The sequence below is a fragment of the Oryctolagus cuniculus genome, chromosome 1 (assembly GCF_051225735.1).
Source record: "Oryctolagus cuniculus isolate XC-2025 breed Fujian yellow rabbit chromosome 1, ASM5122573v1, whole genome shotgun sequence".
Classification (NCBI taxonomy): Eukaryota; Metazoa; Chordata; class Mammalia; order Lagomorpha; family Leporidae; genus Oryctolagus; species Oryctolagus cuniculus.
In genome coordinates, this window is record NC_142867.1 from 229,581,953 (window position 1) to 229,599,474 (window position 17,522).

Here is a 17,522-nt window from a genome sequence, read left to right on the forward strand (position 1 = left end):
CTGGAAAAGGCTCAACTTCCACTGTGTCAAATTCAGGTTGATTTTAAATGTCTTGACTCTTAGACTAACCACATGACCTACAAGGTCATGTTTTAAGAAGACCTTGGGAAATGTCATGGTTTCACGAGCCACAGACTCAGTCTGCGGAAGCAGGAAAAGGCTGCTAAGGGCAGCACTGGAGCCTCCAGTCCTGACCAGGTTGTAACAGTGATGAAGACACCGTCTCTGGGTCCCACCCTGCTCTGCCCCAATTCCATGCATGCTTACTGTCTAGCACTTCAAGGTGGAAAATGAAAATATATGAGCAAGAGGAACCTTCATACTAACTGCAGCATATTTGCTTTAAAGTAGGTCCCGTAGGCACGGCTTTATCCATAAAGAGAGCTTACACCAGTGCGAATGCCACAGTTTGTTTCCCCCAGTGCTGACCAAATTTTTTAAAAAAAGATCAAAGCGTATTGTATGAGCATGCAGTGTTTGACATTGGACAAAGTACTCTTTTTCAAAACAGACATTTTCCAAAAACATAACTCGCTAGACTAATGGGCAGTGAGAAGCCAAAATGACTGCCCTCCGCCTTCTCCTTGTGTATCTTTGCCAGAGTCCTTGGGACTTGCCAAATCCGGTCATGCCTGCTTAGCTTGCTCGACTGATTGTGCCAGAAAAGAAAATAAGACACAGATGTATTTGAGCTCTTTGAGATGCCAGTAAGAGAGACAGCTAATGGCTTCATTTCGACCCTCCCCTTCCAGCTGGGCACAGGTGGGGGATAATGAGGTCCCTCTCCCTAATCAAACTCAATTATTTACTACTCTATATAACCGCAAAGACATTCACATTCAGTTCAGAATATAAAACACACCGTGGGTTACTTCCAACCACTGCCACTGGGTATTTATAACAAACTCAAGTGGCTAACAGTTTGGCTTGGCAGGAGCTTAAGTGTGTAAAGTTTTGCAAACTGTTTCTGTTCAAATATGTCCTGCTGAAATGGGGTCCCAGGCGGGGTTCCATAACTGTCAGGTCAGTGAACTGCGTAACATCGAGAATGTATTCACCATGCAGCGCAGACAGGGTCTGGAAATCAAACACTTGGTTCTATCGCAACCTTCTGAGAAGCCTCCGTTTTTTCAACACAAGACTGACATTGTATTAATAAACATTACAAGTCACTAGCCTGACATGTGCATCGCGGTAGCTGACAGACTCCAACACAAGCTGAGGGGAGAACAGAGGAAAGCAAAATGAGACATGGGAACTAAACATGGCCAAAGGGGGTGTGTCACGAAACGAGTCACATTAATGTCAGAAATGCGAGTCCTAAACTTTTAAGATATATAGTAATGAAAGCAACAATCGAGTGCAGTTTTTAGATAGCAAGGAAAGTTGATGGCTATCTAAAGTAGTCACTTTCATCGTAGGAATAAAGCGAATCCTGGCACGATTTCAGCAGACATTCCAGCGAGCAAAACACGTATTTAGCTTGTCTGACCTTTAAATTCTTAGAAGTCTATAATTAATGCTTTCCATCTTGATTACTTGCTCCAATATTTCTGTCATTTTAAACAGACACAAAGAAAAATCTTTTCTTCTCTCTAGACAGTAGCTGTTGCCAAAAAGGAAATCAAGTCAGATTTACAAATACAAAATTAAACAGGCTGCATATGCTACATTTCCATACACGAGGACAATCTGGACAATGAAAATGTTTGCTAATACAAGAGAATGAACAGAAACAACACACAGTTGGTCCTCGATGACTCGCGCAAACAATAAATAACTAGGATAATTTATATCCATATTGTCAGGCCTGGCTACAGAGAACACAGGCATCTTCCTCTATTCCTTTTTCTATTTTAGTCATGCCCCTACCAAACAGTATGACCTTGGGTAAGTAACAGCTTACATACAGAAATGAACTGCTTATAAGGAGTAAGTGAGATAATGTCTCTCAGAGGCATGAACTTGAGTGACTGTGCAAAAATGCTTGTTTCCTTCTCCAGACCACAAGACAGTCTCACATAAGAGAAGGACAGGCTTCCAGGAAATGCACCCTTTGATAAAGGTCTGTTACTTGGGGAATTCTTTGGGGATAACATCAAGAAGGCAAACTAGGGGCTGGTGTCATGGTGTGGCGGATTAAGGTGCTGACTGTGACGCTAGCATCCCATATGGGAGCCAGTTAGAGTCCCAACTGCTCCACTTCCAATCCAGCTCCCTGTTAATGTGTCTGGTTAAGCAGCGGAAGAGAGCCCCTGCACCCATGTGGGAGAGCAGGATGGAGCCCCCGGCCAAGCCTCAGTCATTTGAGGAATGAACCAGTGGATGAAAGATCTCTCTCTTGCTCACTCTTTCATTTTTGCTTTTCAAATAAATAAATAAATAAAGGTGGCAAACTACAACTACAGGCCCTTTTGAACAGCCCTCATCCAGGAAAGAGCAATGAATCTAGGGCATGCCTCTTAAAAAGCAGCTCAGTTTTCCCTATGCGTGCATCCCATAGAAGAGGGCAGTCTGTGGGGGGCCCCTGGGCCCTGCTGCTTGAGGCAGCCCAGACTGGGGCTCAAGATCTTCCACTGTTTCCCTGACGGTCCCCTCCCCAAAGAGCAAAATCCTAACCAAATTCCATCTGTTCTGCATTTTGTTGTTAGAACTGTCCCTTTCCCACATTCATCTTAATGCATGAACATTTTATGGAAAATACATATATAGGAGGGAGATTAGCTGCTGATACTGACATGTGATTTAGGGGGATTCTGGCCACTTAACTGGCCTTGATTTCCCTGCCTTTAAAGCCTTTCTTCCCCACTCCAGGACAGATCTCCGCACGAAACTTCAGTGCCAACACACGCAATGAAATGACATCTCCACAGCTGTGTCTCATTGCCACTCGTGAATTCAATTCAGTTTCACAAATTCTGATGTCAGTCCTGGGCTGGGAGGTGGGAGGAGGAGACGGACCAGGCAAGTCCCTTCTGGGAGAAGCATTCAATGGACTCAAGAGCCCATTCGCCTTGTTCTGTAATCTAAAGTAGCAGGAGGCCCTGGCTTGGTCACTGCTGGCACAGAGCACTGCCCCAGGCATCACCTGACACCCAGCTCTGTATCTGGCTTTGGCAGCCAGCCCACAACCCTCCCATTCTTCCCATCTCTCCGACCCCACACTCCTGATACCCAGATAGCAATGCTTAACATGGCAAGTTAGGAACTCCCATGGGTATAGACATTTGCTCTGTCCAAAATCAATGAAGAGCAACATGTAATTTAGAAATCCACTTATGAATCTGGTAAAGGAGACAGCTTCCATTATCAGGCTCCTAATTTGCAAGTGCAAGCTGTTAATCTACTCCTCTTCCTCCAAACCACTAATTTTGTTGTTGGTGTTTGTTTGGTTTTGCTCTTCAGATTTAAAAGATGTTTATTTTGGTGCACACATTTTTTAAAATCCACAGACCCCCCCCTCCATTTTAAATGCTTGTACTTTATATCAAGAACATTTTGCTTTGTCATTCAATATTCATCATCACTTTACATGAATACATAGCACTTCACTGTAAAAGCAAACCAACACTTATTTCTCCAGGCTGATTCCAACTTTCTGCTACTGTTAATAACTACAATGGACATCCTAGTACATACATCTTTCACACATTTCTGGTGACTTCCCTAGAGCAAATCCCTGGAAGTAAAATTCTGGTGAAATGACTCACACATGTTAAGACTTCCATAGCACCACAGTGGTCATCGGGAAAGCACATAACAAAAAACATCTCCACAGCAGTAGGAGCCTGACCACAACAGTTCTATTTCTAGGAGGATCCTGGGGCCCAAGAAGCACCCAGTCCTGACTCAGCAAGAACATGAGAAGTCATCCAATGTCACGTTCCGTTTCTGATTAGGGATTCATTTAAGTTAACTATAGTCCTCTTAAGATATAAACAACGATAAAATGTTCTGATTCACCATCTTTGCATGAGAATGAAGGGAAATTAAAATTTTTCTTTTGTATGAAGAAACCGATCCATTTTATAATTTTTCTATAATGAACATATATTAATTATATGATTTTAAAAAAATCCAAAGGAAGGTTAAATCCCATTCTTACCTTACTGTAAATTATTCAGTCTGATAAATCTCATATACAAAGAATAAGAATAGCAACTATGTAACAACACTTCCTACATACCATGGTCTGAGCTAAATTAATCATCACAGCAGTACTTCATGAGGTTCAAGGAACCTGAGGAGTCCACAGATGAATTCATAGGCTACTTTAGATGTAAACATTTGAATTTAGCTTAATGCAAATTCTACCTATTAACTCATATCTATTCATCTAAGCATGTCTAGAGGGACCCCTACATAGGAGGGGGGGGGTCTCTTTTTTTTTTTTTTTTTTTTTTTTTTGACAGGCAGACTTAGACAGTGAGAGAAAGAGACAGAGAGAAAGGTCTTCCTTCCATTGGTTCACCCCCCAAATGGCCGCTACGGCCGATCCGAAGCCAGGAGCCAGGTGTTTCCTCCTGGTCTCCCATGCGGGTACAGGGCCCAAGTACTTGGGCCATCCTCCACTGCCTTCCCGGGCCACAGCAGAGAGCTGGACTAGAAAAGGAGCAACCAGGATAGAATCTGGCACCTTGACCGAGACTAGAACCTGGGGTGCCAGCGCCAAGTGAACCATGGCACCGGCCAGGAGGGGTCTTCTAAAAGTTCATGGAAAATTCATGTTTATGGAAAAATTATGCAAGAATTTAAAATTTCTTTTGCAATAAAACAAATTTATCTTTTAATTTTACTTCTCTACAAACTTGTCAAAATATCCTTGTGAATAGATAAAATTGATAATAGATGTAGGCAACTTCCTATCTCCCATGTACCCCATTTTTCCCCCAGCTGGGGGAGCCCAGATCGCTGCTTAGAGAAGAACAAACCCAGGACAGCCATGTGACCCTCACCAGACAGATGTGAACAAGCAGTCAGCTTACTGGGTAAGACGTGCTGACAAATGCAGTCCATGCACATGTGCTTATGCATCACCTACAGCTACCTTCACATCCAAAGCAGAGATGAACCCACAAACCTAAAACATTGACCACCCAGCCCTTCACAGAAAGTTTGCAGCACCTGGGATAAGTTGGTGAGACAACAGGGATTGTGTGCTCCAGCAGCTTGAGTTACTTGACATCACTGGCAGACCTAGTAAAGGCCAAATGGTATCACTGCAGCTACCTGCAAACACAGTTCGTTGGATAAAGAAAGTGGTGGAGAAATCAGTGGGTCCATGTCCTCTATGGAACAGGCTTGTTGATGCCTGACAAATGATGCTCTTTTGCACACAAGTCACACTGTGGCTAGGTTATCAATCAGGCAGAGTTCACCTGTGTACAGACAAAGCAAGGACAGCAGAAAGTAGGGGGTCGGGGGTTAGGGGCAGTAGTAAGGAATGTTCCCAGACACAGGAATTTCAGTTTTCAAACGGAAATTTCTGGGGAAACTGAAATTAAGTGGAAATTACGATGGGATAAATGCACAGATTTTTCTAGTGAAGAACATTTAAAATTTGGGGGTGACACCTTATAAATCAGTTGGTCCATTACAATAGTGGATTGATCATTAGAAATATATTCACTGTTACAAAGGACAAATAGTACGGTACTCGTGTTTTTTTTTTTTTTTTTTTTTTGACAGGCAGAGTGGACAGTGAGAGAGACAGAGAGAAAGGGCTTCCTTTGCCGTTGGTTCACCCTCCAATGGCCGCCGCTGCAGCCGGCGCACCGCGCTGATCCGATGGCAGGAGCCAGGATCCAGGTGCTTTTCCTGGTCTCCCATGGGGTGCAGGGCCCAAGCACCTGGGCCATCCTCCACTGCACTCCCTGGCCACAGCAGAGAGCTGGCCTGGAAGAGGGGCAACCGGGACAGAATCCGGCGCCCCAACCGGGACTAGAACCCGGTGTGCCGGCGCCGCTAGGCGGAGGATTAGCCTAGTGAGCCGCGGCGCCGGCTTGTACTCATTGTTTTATATAAAAATCAAAAAATAGAAGTTGACAAGTAAAGCATTTAACTCCCATTTAACCCAGCATCAGCAATTTAATTTCAGCAAAACATCAACTGTTGCACTGAAGTAACCTCATTGATATTGCAGTTTTTCTTGCATTTAACTTGCAATTTTAATTAAGTTGTATAAAAACATGGAATTTATAGCTAGGAAATTATAGAACTTTATAACTAGAATGTTTACATTTATATCTATTCAAATAGCCTTACAAGAATAAGAAAACTGGGGTAAAGACTGAGGCTACAAAATTTATTTGCCTTTAATAGAGACATTACTGATGTCTAAGGAAATTCCTAATGACAATCCCATGAGGCAGTTACCGGCATTTTTCAGATAAAGAACCTGAGACTTACAAAGGTAAGTTGATTACACTCATGGAGCAACTTACTGGTGAAGCTGACATTTGGATCCAGGTTTGCCCAAATTCAAGCCTTGCTTGGGGAAAAAGGTTTCCTGGAGCCTCGGGGGTGGCTGCTGGGAGGCCCTCTGAAGGCCAGAAGACTGCCTGGGGCTTCCTGGTACTCAAAGGCCAGGGCAAGGCTGCAGAGGAAGGGAAGAGGGCTCAGAAGGTATGGTGGGACCCAGGGCTTGGTCAGGAGTCCTGCTGGCAGCCCACCTCTCTTCAAATACCTGTGCTAAGGGGGCCAGTGCTGTGGTGTAGTAGGTAAAGCCGCTGCCTGTGGCACCGGCATCCCATATGGGCACCAGTTCAAGTCCCGGCTGCTCCTCTTCCGATCCAGCTCTCTGCTATGGCCTGGGAAAGCAACAGAAGATGGCCCAAGTCCTTGGGCCCCTGCCCCCACATGGGAGACCTGGAAGAAGCTCCTGGCTTCTGGATTCGGAACAGCCTAGCTCTGGCTGTGGCAGCCAACTGGGAAGTAAACCAATAGATGGGAGACCTCTCTTTCTCTGCCTAGCTCTGCCTTTCAAATAAATAAATAAATAAATTTTAAAAACAAACAAACAAACAAACAAACAAACAAAAACCTGTGCTGAGTGCTAAGGATACAGAGGTAGTAAGAGTTATGCTCTTCCAGTCTTCAAAGAGTTTATGGTCTTGCTACTATCTTTATCTGGAAAGTGGAGAGCCAGCAGTTCACGCCTCACACGGCAGCAATGGCCAGGGCAGGGCCAGGCTGAAGCAGGAGAGAGGAGTGCAATCCAGGTGTGGGTGGCAGGACCCAACTGCTTGAGCCACCATGGCTGCCTCACAAGCTCTGCATTAGCAGGAAGCTGGCATCAGGAGCTGGAGCCAGGAACTGACCCAGGTACTGTACTCTGATATGGGGACAGGTATCTTAACCTGCAACCCAACTGCCCAGCCTACAACTGTCTTTAGCATCTTTGTTCATAAAAAGACTACCAGGAAAGTCTGCAAATCTCCCATGTCCACAACCTGCCCATGTCCAGTGAGTTACTCCAATTCAGGTTTTTTCAGCCCAGCTAAGCAACATTCGCCTAAAGTCTGCCCCTCCTCTGCAGTTAGTCTAAGATTGGGCAGAACAGACAGGAAGACTAGCAACAAGATCTCCTCAATTATCTACTTAATAAATATTTGTGACCTATCTATTACAGTAAAGGGGCTATGCTGGACACTGTGGGGCACAGAAATTCTGTTCCCACCCTCACAGGGTGAGCTGATTAATTCGTAACAATCATGGAAGCTAACATTTCAGATGGCACTTACAGATGCCAGGTGCTGTTCGAAGTGCTTCACATATACCAGGTCATTCAATCCTCACCTCCACTTAACTGAGCCACGGAAAAACCAAGAAATCCACATCCAGGATCACGTACCCTACTCAGAGCAATGTCAGAATAGGTATCCAAGCAATCTGGCTCCACTGCCCATCTTACCTACTGCGCCACAGAGTAGCTGAACATGGGCCTTATGACAGTGGGACTCACTTGACTGACTAAACCCACTCTACATTCAAACTCCCCGGCCCACCCTACCTCCTAGTAGAGCGCAGAACGGACTTTAAAGTCAGGAATAGGGTCAAATCCAAGCCAGAGAACAATGCCTGCTCAGCCTCAGTTTCCAAGTCCTTAAACTGGTCATAATGAAAACTGGGCTAACTTGAGGTTCAATGAGATAACATACGCATGACTGGCCCCTAGTAACTACTAATTCACCCCCTGTTGTCAAACCTACTTCCTCTTTTTCTCTTTCAGGCCAGCGTCTTCCCAGCTTCTTCCCGTCTCCTCTCCTCTAGGAGAGAGAGGCAAGGAGCAAAGTGGGGAAATGAAGTGGAGACCGAGGGGTGACGTCACTTGTCTTGCTGGGATTTTCTTTTCTAAAACCATGGGCACATCCTGAGTGTCACTGGGCCCTGCCTTTGTAGGAGCAGCTTTTCCAGCTGAGAATATAGACCAGAGAGGCAAGTGGGAGACTGCTGAACCAAGGACACACACAGGGCAACAGTCAGTAATCTGTATTATTCCATCAGACAACTGAGAAAAGGAAAAACTTACTGATGCTTTCGTTGTAAATGTTCACAGATAAAGATTTCATTTTACTTTGTGCTTTTAGAAACACTCCAGACATGTCGAATAAACTCTCTTGAACTTTAAAATAGAAAAAAGATTGACTGGCGTGTGTGGATGTTTGGGAGTAGGAGTGCAGGGAGAGGAATAATTCAGGAGGTTAAAAAAACAAACAAGTCTAAGCAGTTGTTGCCATTCTCTGCCTCCCCTACTGGAATTCTCCAGAAGGTGGAGTTCATAGGGGTCACTCCTGCAGTCTAAGATGCCTCTTCTGGGGAGGTATATAGAATCCAGCCTGGATGCCTCTACTGGAAAGCACGGGTTTAGGCCGGCGCCACGGCTCACTTGGCTAATCCTCTGCCTGCGGTGCCAGCACTCTGGGTTCTAGTCCCGGTCGGGGCGCCGGATTCTGTCCTGGTTGCCCCTCTTCTAGGCCAGCTCTCTGCTGTGGTCAGGGAATGCAGTGGAGGATGGCCCAAGTGCTTGGAGGAAGTACCTGGCTCCTGGCTTTGGATTGGCGCAGCGCGCTGGCCATGGCAGCCATTTGGGGGGTGAACCAATGGGAGGAAGACCTTTTCTCTCTCTCTCTCTCTCACTGTCTAACTCTGCCTGTCAAAAAAAAAAAAAAAAAGAAACAAACAAACAAACAGGAAAGCACTGGTTTAAAGGGCCTTGTGCCTGGTGGCTGGGATGCCTGCATCCCATACTGAATGCTTAGTTCAACCCCCCAGCTCCAGCTCCTGATTCCAGCTTCCTACTAATGTGAACTCTGGGAGGTAAAAGGGATGGCTCAAGTGGTGGGGTTCCTGCCTCCCACAAGAGGGAGACCTGGATTGGGTTCCTGGTTCCTGGCACCGGGCTTTGGCAGAACATTTGGGGGTGGGGACTCACTCTGTCTGTCTCTCCGTGCTCTTGCTTTAGAAAGGACTTTCCGTTTAAAAGACTGCTGCGATCATCTGTGAACATTTAAGTAGGAAAACTTCTTCTGGTCACTTATTAACAATCAATAAAAATGCAAGTAATGACTACTGAAATGCTTCTACAAACATCTTTTAAGTTAGAAAAAAAATCCTAATGACAACACTTTGAAAGGTGTTAAGACTGAAAAAATAGTCTTATGAATTCTGTAGTAAGCATTATGAATTGATGCACTTTTCAGAGGGTTTCTGTCAATAAAAAGTGACAGTGTAATGATGCTTCCACTGTCTTCTTGTCTCCTACTCATAGGAAATGATCCTAAAGAAATTATTCACCAGGAATGAAAAGGACAGAGATAACGACTGTCATAATAGAATTACTTATTAAAACAAGAAACAATCTAAATATCCTGTGGTAGGCTTTTAGCTTATCCCACACACTCGTCCTTTATATGGCTAATCATATTTTAATTATTTGTTTTACAACTATCTCCCCATTAGATAGTAAGCTCCATGAGGGTGAGGCTGTGCCCGTCTAGATCCCTGGTACATGATAAATACAGATTGTAGGAATTAAGAACAAGAACAAAAAAATATTTATAATATAATGCTAAGTAAAAATAATGTAAAATATATGTAGAGTAGGGGACAAATAGTTACATATATATTACGATGGAGGGATCTTGGAATATTTTTAAGTTATTTTAAATATTTTTTAAAAGATTTTTATTTGAAAGAGTTACAGAGAGAGGTGGAGACAGACAGAGAGAGAGGTCTTCCATCTATTGGTTCACTCCCCAGATGGCCACAATGGCAAGAGCTGAGCCAATCTGAAGCCAGGAGCCAGGAACTTCTTTTGGGTCTCCCATGTAGGTGCAAGGGGCCCAAGGACTTGGGCCATCTTCTACTGCTTTCCCAGGCCATAGCAGAGAGCTGGATTAGAAGTGGAGCAGCCAGGACTCGAACTGGCACCCATATGGGATACCTGTGCTGCAGGCCAGGACTTTAACCCGCTGCGCCACAGTGCCGCCCCCCACCCCAAACATTCTTTAAGTTGTTATTTTAGTGCCTCTGACGAAGTGGGAAACCTTTGCTGTTCCACGTATAACTCACAGGAGGGATGAAATGACCACTAAAGGTTTGGGTGGCTACTCCCAGCTCATTCCCAGGCACTCTGGTACTATTTCTTTGCTCACGGGTAGAAAGACCCAAAATCCTCATGTATCATATGCAGCACAATCCTATTTTCTGTAAAAATCTGAAACAAAGGCAATATGTTTTAAAGAGACAGGAGGAAAATGTCTCCTAAAGCAATCCCTTTTCTGGATGGTGAATTTGCTGATTACTAACAGCAGGGGGTGCCAGAGGGATCCCTATTGTTCCCAGGAGGTGGTCAAGAGAAGAACCGCTGAGGCCCAGGTTAGAAAAGCTTAGGTTAGACAGTGAGGCCTGAAAGCCAGATTTCCCTTTACAGCTGGGCCATGTGGCTAAAACGCAGGCGCTCTGCAGACTTGAGTGAAGAGAAACTGCATGTTTATCTTCACTAACTTCTGATATTTAACGTTTCCTCCAATTATGAGAGTAGGCAACAAATGACAGCAGTGTTAGCAGTGCTGGTGACTGTCGTGAACGGACCGGAGCCAACACCACAGCACACCACAGGTGCTGCAGATCTCTCAGATGCCACTTAGACTCCTCACTGCTCCGAAATGACGGACTCCAGGACGCATCACGTCTGCAGCTGGATCTTACTGCTTCATCTAGTGGTAAAGCCCTGCTGATCACTCTATCACAATTTGTTTAGTAACTCGGTAACTTTAAACACAACAGGAGTGGGTGTTTGGCCTAGCAGTGAAGATGCCTGCATTGTATGTCTGAGTGCCTAGGTTCAGTGCCCGGCTCTGTCTCCCGACTCCATCTTTCTCTTTATGTGGATCCTGTTGGCCAATGGTGATGGCTGCAATGATTGGGTTCTTGCCCCTCATACGGGAGACCTGGATTAAGCCACTGTCTCAGTCTTTGGCCTAACCCAGCTCTGGCTGTCCCAGGCACTTGGGGAGAGTGAACCAGAACCAGATGTCTGTCTGCCTCTCTCAAATAAATAAATCTTTTAAAACAAGTCTTCCACATGCCACTGAACATTATTTTATGTTTACACATACTTTTCAGGAGAGAACTTTTACAAGCTTTATGAGTGCCAAAGGCACAAGTAAGATGGAGGACATCTGCTGAAGCTAAAGAAAGAAATGAAAGAAAAATCAAATGTGATCTACACAAAGTTACAGAGAAAAGTGTTTTGGGGCTGGCACTGTGGCATAGTGGGTAAAGCTGCTGCCAGTTATGCTGGCATCCCACATGGGTGCCAATTCGAGTCCCAGCTGCTCTACTTCTAATCCAGCTCCCTGCTAATAACCTGGGAAGGCAGAAGAGGATGGCCCAAGTCCTTGAGCGCCTGCACCCTGTGGGAGAGTGGGAAAAAGCTCCTGGCTCCTGGTTTTGGTCTGGCCCAGCCCTGGCTGTTGTGGCCATTTTGGAAGTGACTCAAAATGTCTCTCCCTCTCCCTCTCCTTCTCTCTACTCTGCCTTTCATATAAATAAGTAAATCTTTCAAAAGACTGTTTTTTTAAAGATTTGTTTATTTGAAAGAGAGAGAGGGAGAGAGAGAGACAGAGAGATATTGAGATAGAGAGAGATCTTTGTCTTCTGGTTACTCCCAAGATGCACACAACAGCTGGGCCTGGGCCTGGGCCTGGCTGAAGCTGGGAATCGGAGACTCTTGCATGGGTGGCAGTGACTCACGCACTGCAGCCATCACCTGCAGCCTCCCAAGTGCATTAGCAGGGAGCTGGATCCCAGATATCTTGAAACAGGATGTGGGCTTCCCAAGCATTGGCTTAACTTGCTGGCCCCAGTGCTGACCCTGAGAAAAAACCAGCTTCAGAGGCTCCACATGTACCCACGTCTCCCGAGAACTGTCTAGATCGGACATTCAGGGATCTTCCTTACAGTGTGTCACTGAAGGGCAATCTGTGTGCTGCCTAGGGACAGAGCAGGAAACAGAAGTCAGTGCTGCCTCTGGCAGTAATCACTGCATGCAGACTCTCCAAATACCAAACATCCTTCCTTTGCGGAACAAAACCAAAAATCAGAGCTGAAATGCCAGGACACAGGCAGAAAGTTCCGAGATGAATAAGAGCCCGAGTACTCACATTCGAACAAAGAGTGATTCCTTGGATGTCAGACCAGGCGAGGAATACTTCTCAACCAGGGCCAAAGTACTGAAGCCAAACTTATGAATGGGCTCATTGGCATCCAGCGGGGGGAAATCTGTGTCCACCTCCCCGTCATCCTCAGCAATGTGCAGGCAGTAGGCACTGACGTTGTCACTGAAGGGAAAACACAGAGGGGAGTGAACACTAAGACAGGGAAGCACGAGATCAATTTCAGGACACTGCTGTTCTTTGCCAAGTCTGGGGGTACAGTTAGAACTCTGGCACCTGTTGTGGATCAAGCACAGAACTTAACCCTTCAGATCAAAGGTGAGATTTAGTATCAACCCTAAAGGAAGCTTACAGTATAGCAGGCAGAAAAAGTAAGCACCATACTAGCTATAATACGAATATAAACAAACATCATAAAATAAATTTTAAAACAACTATAAAGGAGGAAAATCATCTGGGGAGAGTCAGAAGCCTTTGACTTCTCTCGAATACTCAAGGTAAGCAACAACAGCCACCCAGTTTCCTTTTCCTCTAAGAATATCTAATTCACTCGGCAGGATTTGAATCCAAACAGAGCAAAAGTAATTCACCTCATTTATTCTGACACTGACACCCTCTCAGAGACTTCTGGTCACTCCACCTCTACAGAATGTCTGCTCAATATTCCCAGATCCTGTCTTGTCCAATTCAGAGTCAACACACACACCCCTTCTCCTTGTTCGGGAGAGGTAGAAAGTTGGCTTGTTGAAAAGGATGGAAAGCTACACTAACAAACAGACGACACCGTGAGGGGGGTGTTTGCTGCAGCAGCTAAGATGCCACTTGGAATGCTGGCATCCCGTACTGGGGGATCCGGCTTTGAGTTCTGGCTCCACTCTGGATTCCTGTTTCCTACTAATGTGCACTCCCGGAGGGAGCAGGTGATAGCTTAAGTGATGGAGTTCCAGGTTCCTGGCTTTGGCCTGGTCTAGCCCCAGTGGTTGCAGGCATTTGCAGAGTGAATCAGCAGATGAAAAGATCTCTGTTGTCCTTTCTGTGCTTCAAATAAATGAATAAAAATTTAAAAAATTAAAATATTAAAAAAATACTGAAATCAACATAAACATTGTAAATTACCGTGCTCCAAAGCTGAAGTTTTGAAACTGCTAGCATTTAGAAGCATGAACCTGATGTTCACAAGGTGGTAGAATTCTAAATTCTGCAGCTTAAATTTGGAGTTTTAATTACATGATTGATGCTTAAATTAATTAATTGCAAAGTGTATGCTAATTGTTTAATTGGTTGCTTGATCTATATAGATCATTTTTTGAATTAAATGAGTTGATTTACAAAGTTTATTGATTGGATGTGACAATGAATTATTTCACTGACTACCTGATTTGCAATTTTCCCAATTAATTCACAAATCTTTAGCTGCAACTCTGCTTACTGAGAGAGAGACTACTTCAGGAAATCTATATCCAGTGAGTCTGTCATGACTAGGAGATATTTATTATATAAAACAGGTAATAAGGACAGATTAAAATTAATGGAAACTGTAAATTTGCTAAATGGATGGATAACAAGAAAGTAATCCGGCTATGTTTGTCACCATAAATTTCATGTATTTGCAACACTATTAAGAAATTTCAAATTCTTTTCTCAATGGTATGTGAAACTTTTGGATCTGCGCAGCAAGGCTCCAGCTTAAACACAAAACCACTGCGGAAGCAGAAGAAAGCAGTCTAGGGGAGGAAGACGCTATGGGTCTGACTGAGAGCTCCGCGGTCAGACGCAAATTCAGCTCTCGGCCCAGCGCCTCCAGTGCCAGTGTCTGCTCTGATGGAAAGTCTGACTCAGGGACTGCAGTCCAGATGAGATGATGTATGTAGCACCCAGTGTGTAACAGAAGAAAACAGATGGTGACTGAAACAGTAAAGTCAGATGGAAACTAATTTTCACAGTTATGTCAATGGTCCATTGTGGGCACACAATGCAGCCACACAGCAGCAATGAAGCTGAGCAGCAAGCCCTGGGAACACAGACCTGCACCTGGAGTTAGCAGCCACCGAGTCCCCAGGGCTTTATGAACAGGGCAGACACTGATGGAACAAGCAACAGACAGCATAGATTATTTATTGCCATGTAAATCAAACCTGAGGAATGTCTGGGATTCTTCAGCACCACAGAGGTTCAAGGGCAAATAATAAGACTATTGATCAAGGCAGAACGCCAAACACTGATATCAGAAGAACTCTGCTTTGGCTGTCATGGGATGCCTCCAAATCCACTCGAAGCTAATTCAAGTCACAGGCTAAGAGCTGAGAGTCAAAAGGTTCACTGCCAAGTGCTATTACTCTTCCAGGTTTTTAAATACAAAGTGTGAAATCATTCATTCAAACACCATCTGCCAAGTGCCTCTCCTGTGCTGAAGCCTGAGAGCACTGGGAACACAGACAGGAAAGAACACACAGCAGGTAAAGCTGCCGCCTGCAGTGCCAGCATCCCCTATGGGTGCTGGCTCATGCCCCAGTTGCTCCGCTTCTGATCCAGCTCCCTGCTAATGGCCAGGGAAAAGCAGTGGAAGATGGCCCAAGTGTTTAGACTCCTGCCACCCATGTGGGAGACCCGGATGAAGCTTCTAGCTCCTGGCTTCAGCCTGGTCCAGCCTTGGCTGTTTTGGCCTTCTGAGCCATCAGATAAAAGGCCTCTCTGTAACTCTTTCAAAATAAATATTTGGAAAGAATGAACGAACGAATGAGTCCTGTTGTGTCATGTAAGACAAATGGCAGCAAACGGGGCTCTCAACTCCACGACCTCCTCACTGGAAATCTGAGGACATAATGACTCAAGTTCCCTATCTTACATAAGGACATATGGGTTCCCTATGCATTTATGAAGGAATCATTAGTGAAAGAAGCTACTGTTTCTATTTTGACTTCTGAAACTGCTTTAGGACTCCCAATTAGTACAAGTGAAGCATCTTTAAAAAGTTTATGAAAAATGCTATCATGAGAATACAGCATGAATTTTTTTTTGCACCAAAATAAACTTGTCTTTTAAATCTACTTTTCCATAAACTTTTAAAAAAGATTTACTATTTATTTGAATCAGTTATACAGAGAGAAGGAAAGGCAGCGGGGGGTGTGGTGGAGGGGTCTTTCATCCACTGGTTCACTCCCCAGTTGGCCACAACGAAGCTGTGCCGATCAGAAGCCAGAGCCAAGAACCTTTTCCGGGTCTCCCACACGCATGCAGGGGCCCAAGCACTTGGGCCATTTTCCACTGCTTTCCCAGGCCATAGCAGAGAGCTGGATGGGAAGTGGAGCAGCTGGGACTCGAACCAGCACCATATGAGATGCCAGCACTGCAGGCTGTGGCTTTACCCGCTATGCCACAGTGCCGGTCCCTCCATAAACTTTTAGAAGTCTCTTTACACGACATAGTCTCATTAGCTATAATGAGTGAGCATCATGCCATAGACACTGTGCAAAGTGGGTTAGACACAGAAGCTCACTGAATCCTCCTGTAACTCTGTCAAAGCATTTATTTCTATTTCATGAATTAGAAAACTGAGGTTGAGGTGGGTGCTGTGGCACAGGGAGTTAAGCTGCTGCCTGTGATGCCCACACGTCATACTGAAGTGCCAGTTTGAGTCCCAGCTGCTCTGCTTCCAATTCAGCTCCCTGCTAATGTGCACGGGGATCAGCTGAAGGCAGCTCAAGTGCCTGAGTCCCTGCCACCCACGTGGGAGACAGGGATGGGGTTCTTGGCTCCTGGCTTTGGCCTGGCTGTTAGTCATTTATGGAGTGAACCAGTGGATGGAAGATCTCTCACTCTGTCACTCTGCCTATGAAAATAAATACATTAAGGGGGGGGGGGGAGCCCTGAGGCTTAGTGGTGTTAAGTGGTTTGTCAAGATTAAACACCTAAGTGACAGAGCTGAGACTCAGACCCAGGCAGTCAGAACTGCTCCCTCCTGGCCTCCTCCTCCCTCGACAAAAGCCAGGGCACATCCTGACTTCCCAAGGCATTTGGGAGTCCGCACTCCTATGGAAGTGTCACGCACTTTGAGGAGGAGGAGGAGACCGTGGCACTCACTTATAAAACAATTAGAGGCTTAGAGTTATCTCGGCCTACAGAGAGGAGTAACATGTGCATGTCACCCAGCTTAACAGAGGCAAAGCCAATCTAGAGAATTCAGGTCGCTCAACTTTTATTCCATTACTTTAACCAAATCAGCACCTGGTGGCATCTTGAAATGGCAAGGGGAAAAGAGAGAGGCAGGTCTGGCCCCTGCCTCAGGAATCCCCAAATACGGACACGTGAAGCTTATGAAAGAATGAAAACCTGGCACCTTGCTATGGTACAGTTTGTTGGAAGGAACAGAGGTTTGACAGTCACATCTGGCCTTAAAGCTAACTCAACCATCAAGCACCCGTGACCAGATCTCTCTCAGCTCCATTTTCTCACCCGAAAAGAAGCTTTCCTTGATTTCCCTAAGAGAACTCAAGTGATCTTCCTTTGTGGTCTGACAGCTTTGGTCGATGTTTCCATGTATCACCTCACACTGCTTTTCCCTACTCGCACATCCATGTCCTAAAGAGCAGGGATTCTTGCGTAGCCTCTGCATGCTTGCTGAAGGGTACAATGGCTCGCATGCAGAAGGCACTTAACAAATATTTGTTAGGTGAACAAATACACGAATTTAAAGGCTTAATCAGCATAAAAATAAAGGGTCTTATCAATGCGGTATGTGCTAGGAAGAGGGGAAATGTAAGCTTTTCTTTTCTTGTCACAGTGATATCTGGTAACTAACTGGGACTTTCTAGGCAATGTACATACTTCAGACATTATAGGTCA

The 17,522-nt window shown here is 45.1% G+C and overlaps 1 protein-coding gene across 15 annotated transcripts in view; it reads right to left on the reverse strand.

Moving 5' to 3' along the window:
- MAPKAP1 (MAPK associated protein 1) overlaps positions 1 to 17,522 on the reverse strand; it is a 259,582-nt gene that overhangs the window by 110,295 nt on the left and 131,765 nt on the right. For 13 of the 15 annotated variants that reach the window (XR_016212148.1, XR_016212147.1, XM_089302685.1 and 10 more), the window contains one exon: positions 12,669 to 12,845. The exons of the other annotated variants lie outside the window; for them this stretch is intronic. Coding sequence is in view for 11 of the 13 variants with exons in the window: in XM_089302685.1 (XP_089158811.1) it covers positions 12,669 to 12,845 (177 nt within the window). In the remaining 2 variants the exon portion in view is untranslated. The remainder of the gene's footprint in view (positions 1 to 12,668; positions 12,846 to 17,522) is intronic. 15 annotated transcript variants of the gene reach the window in all.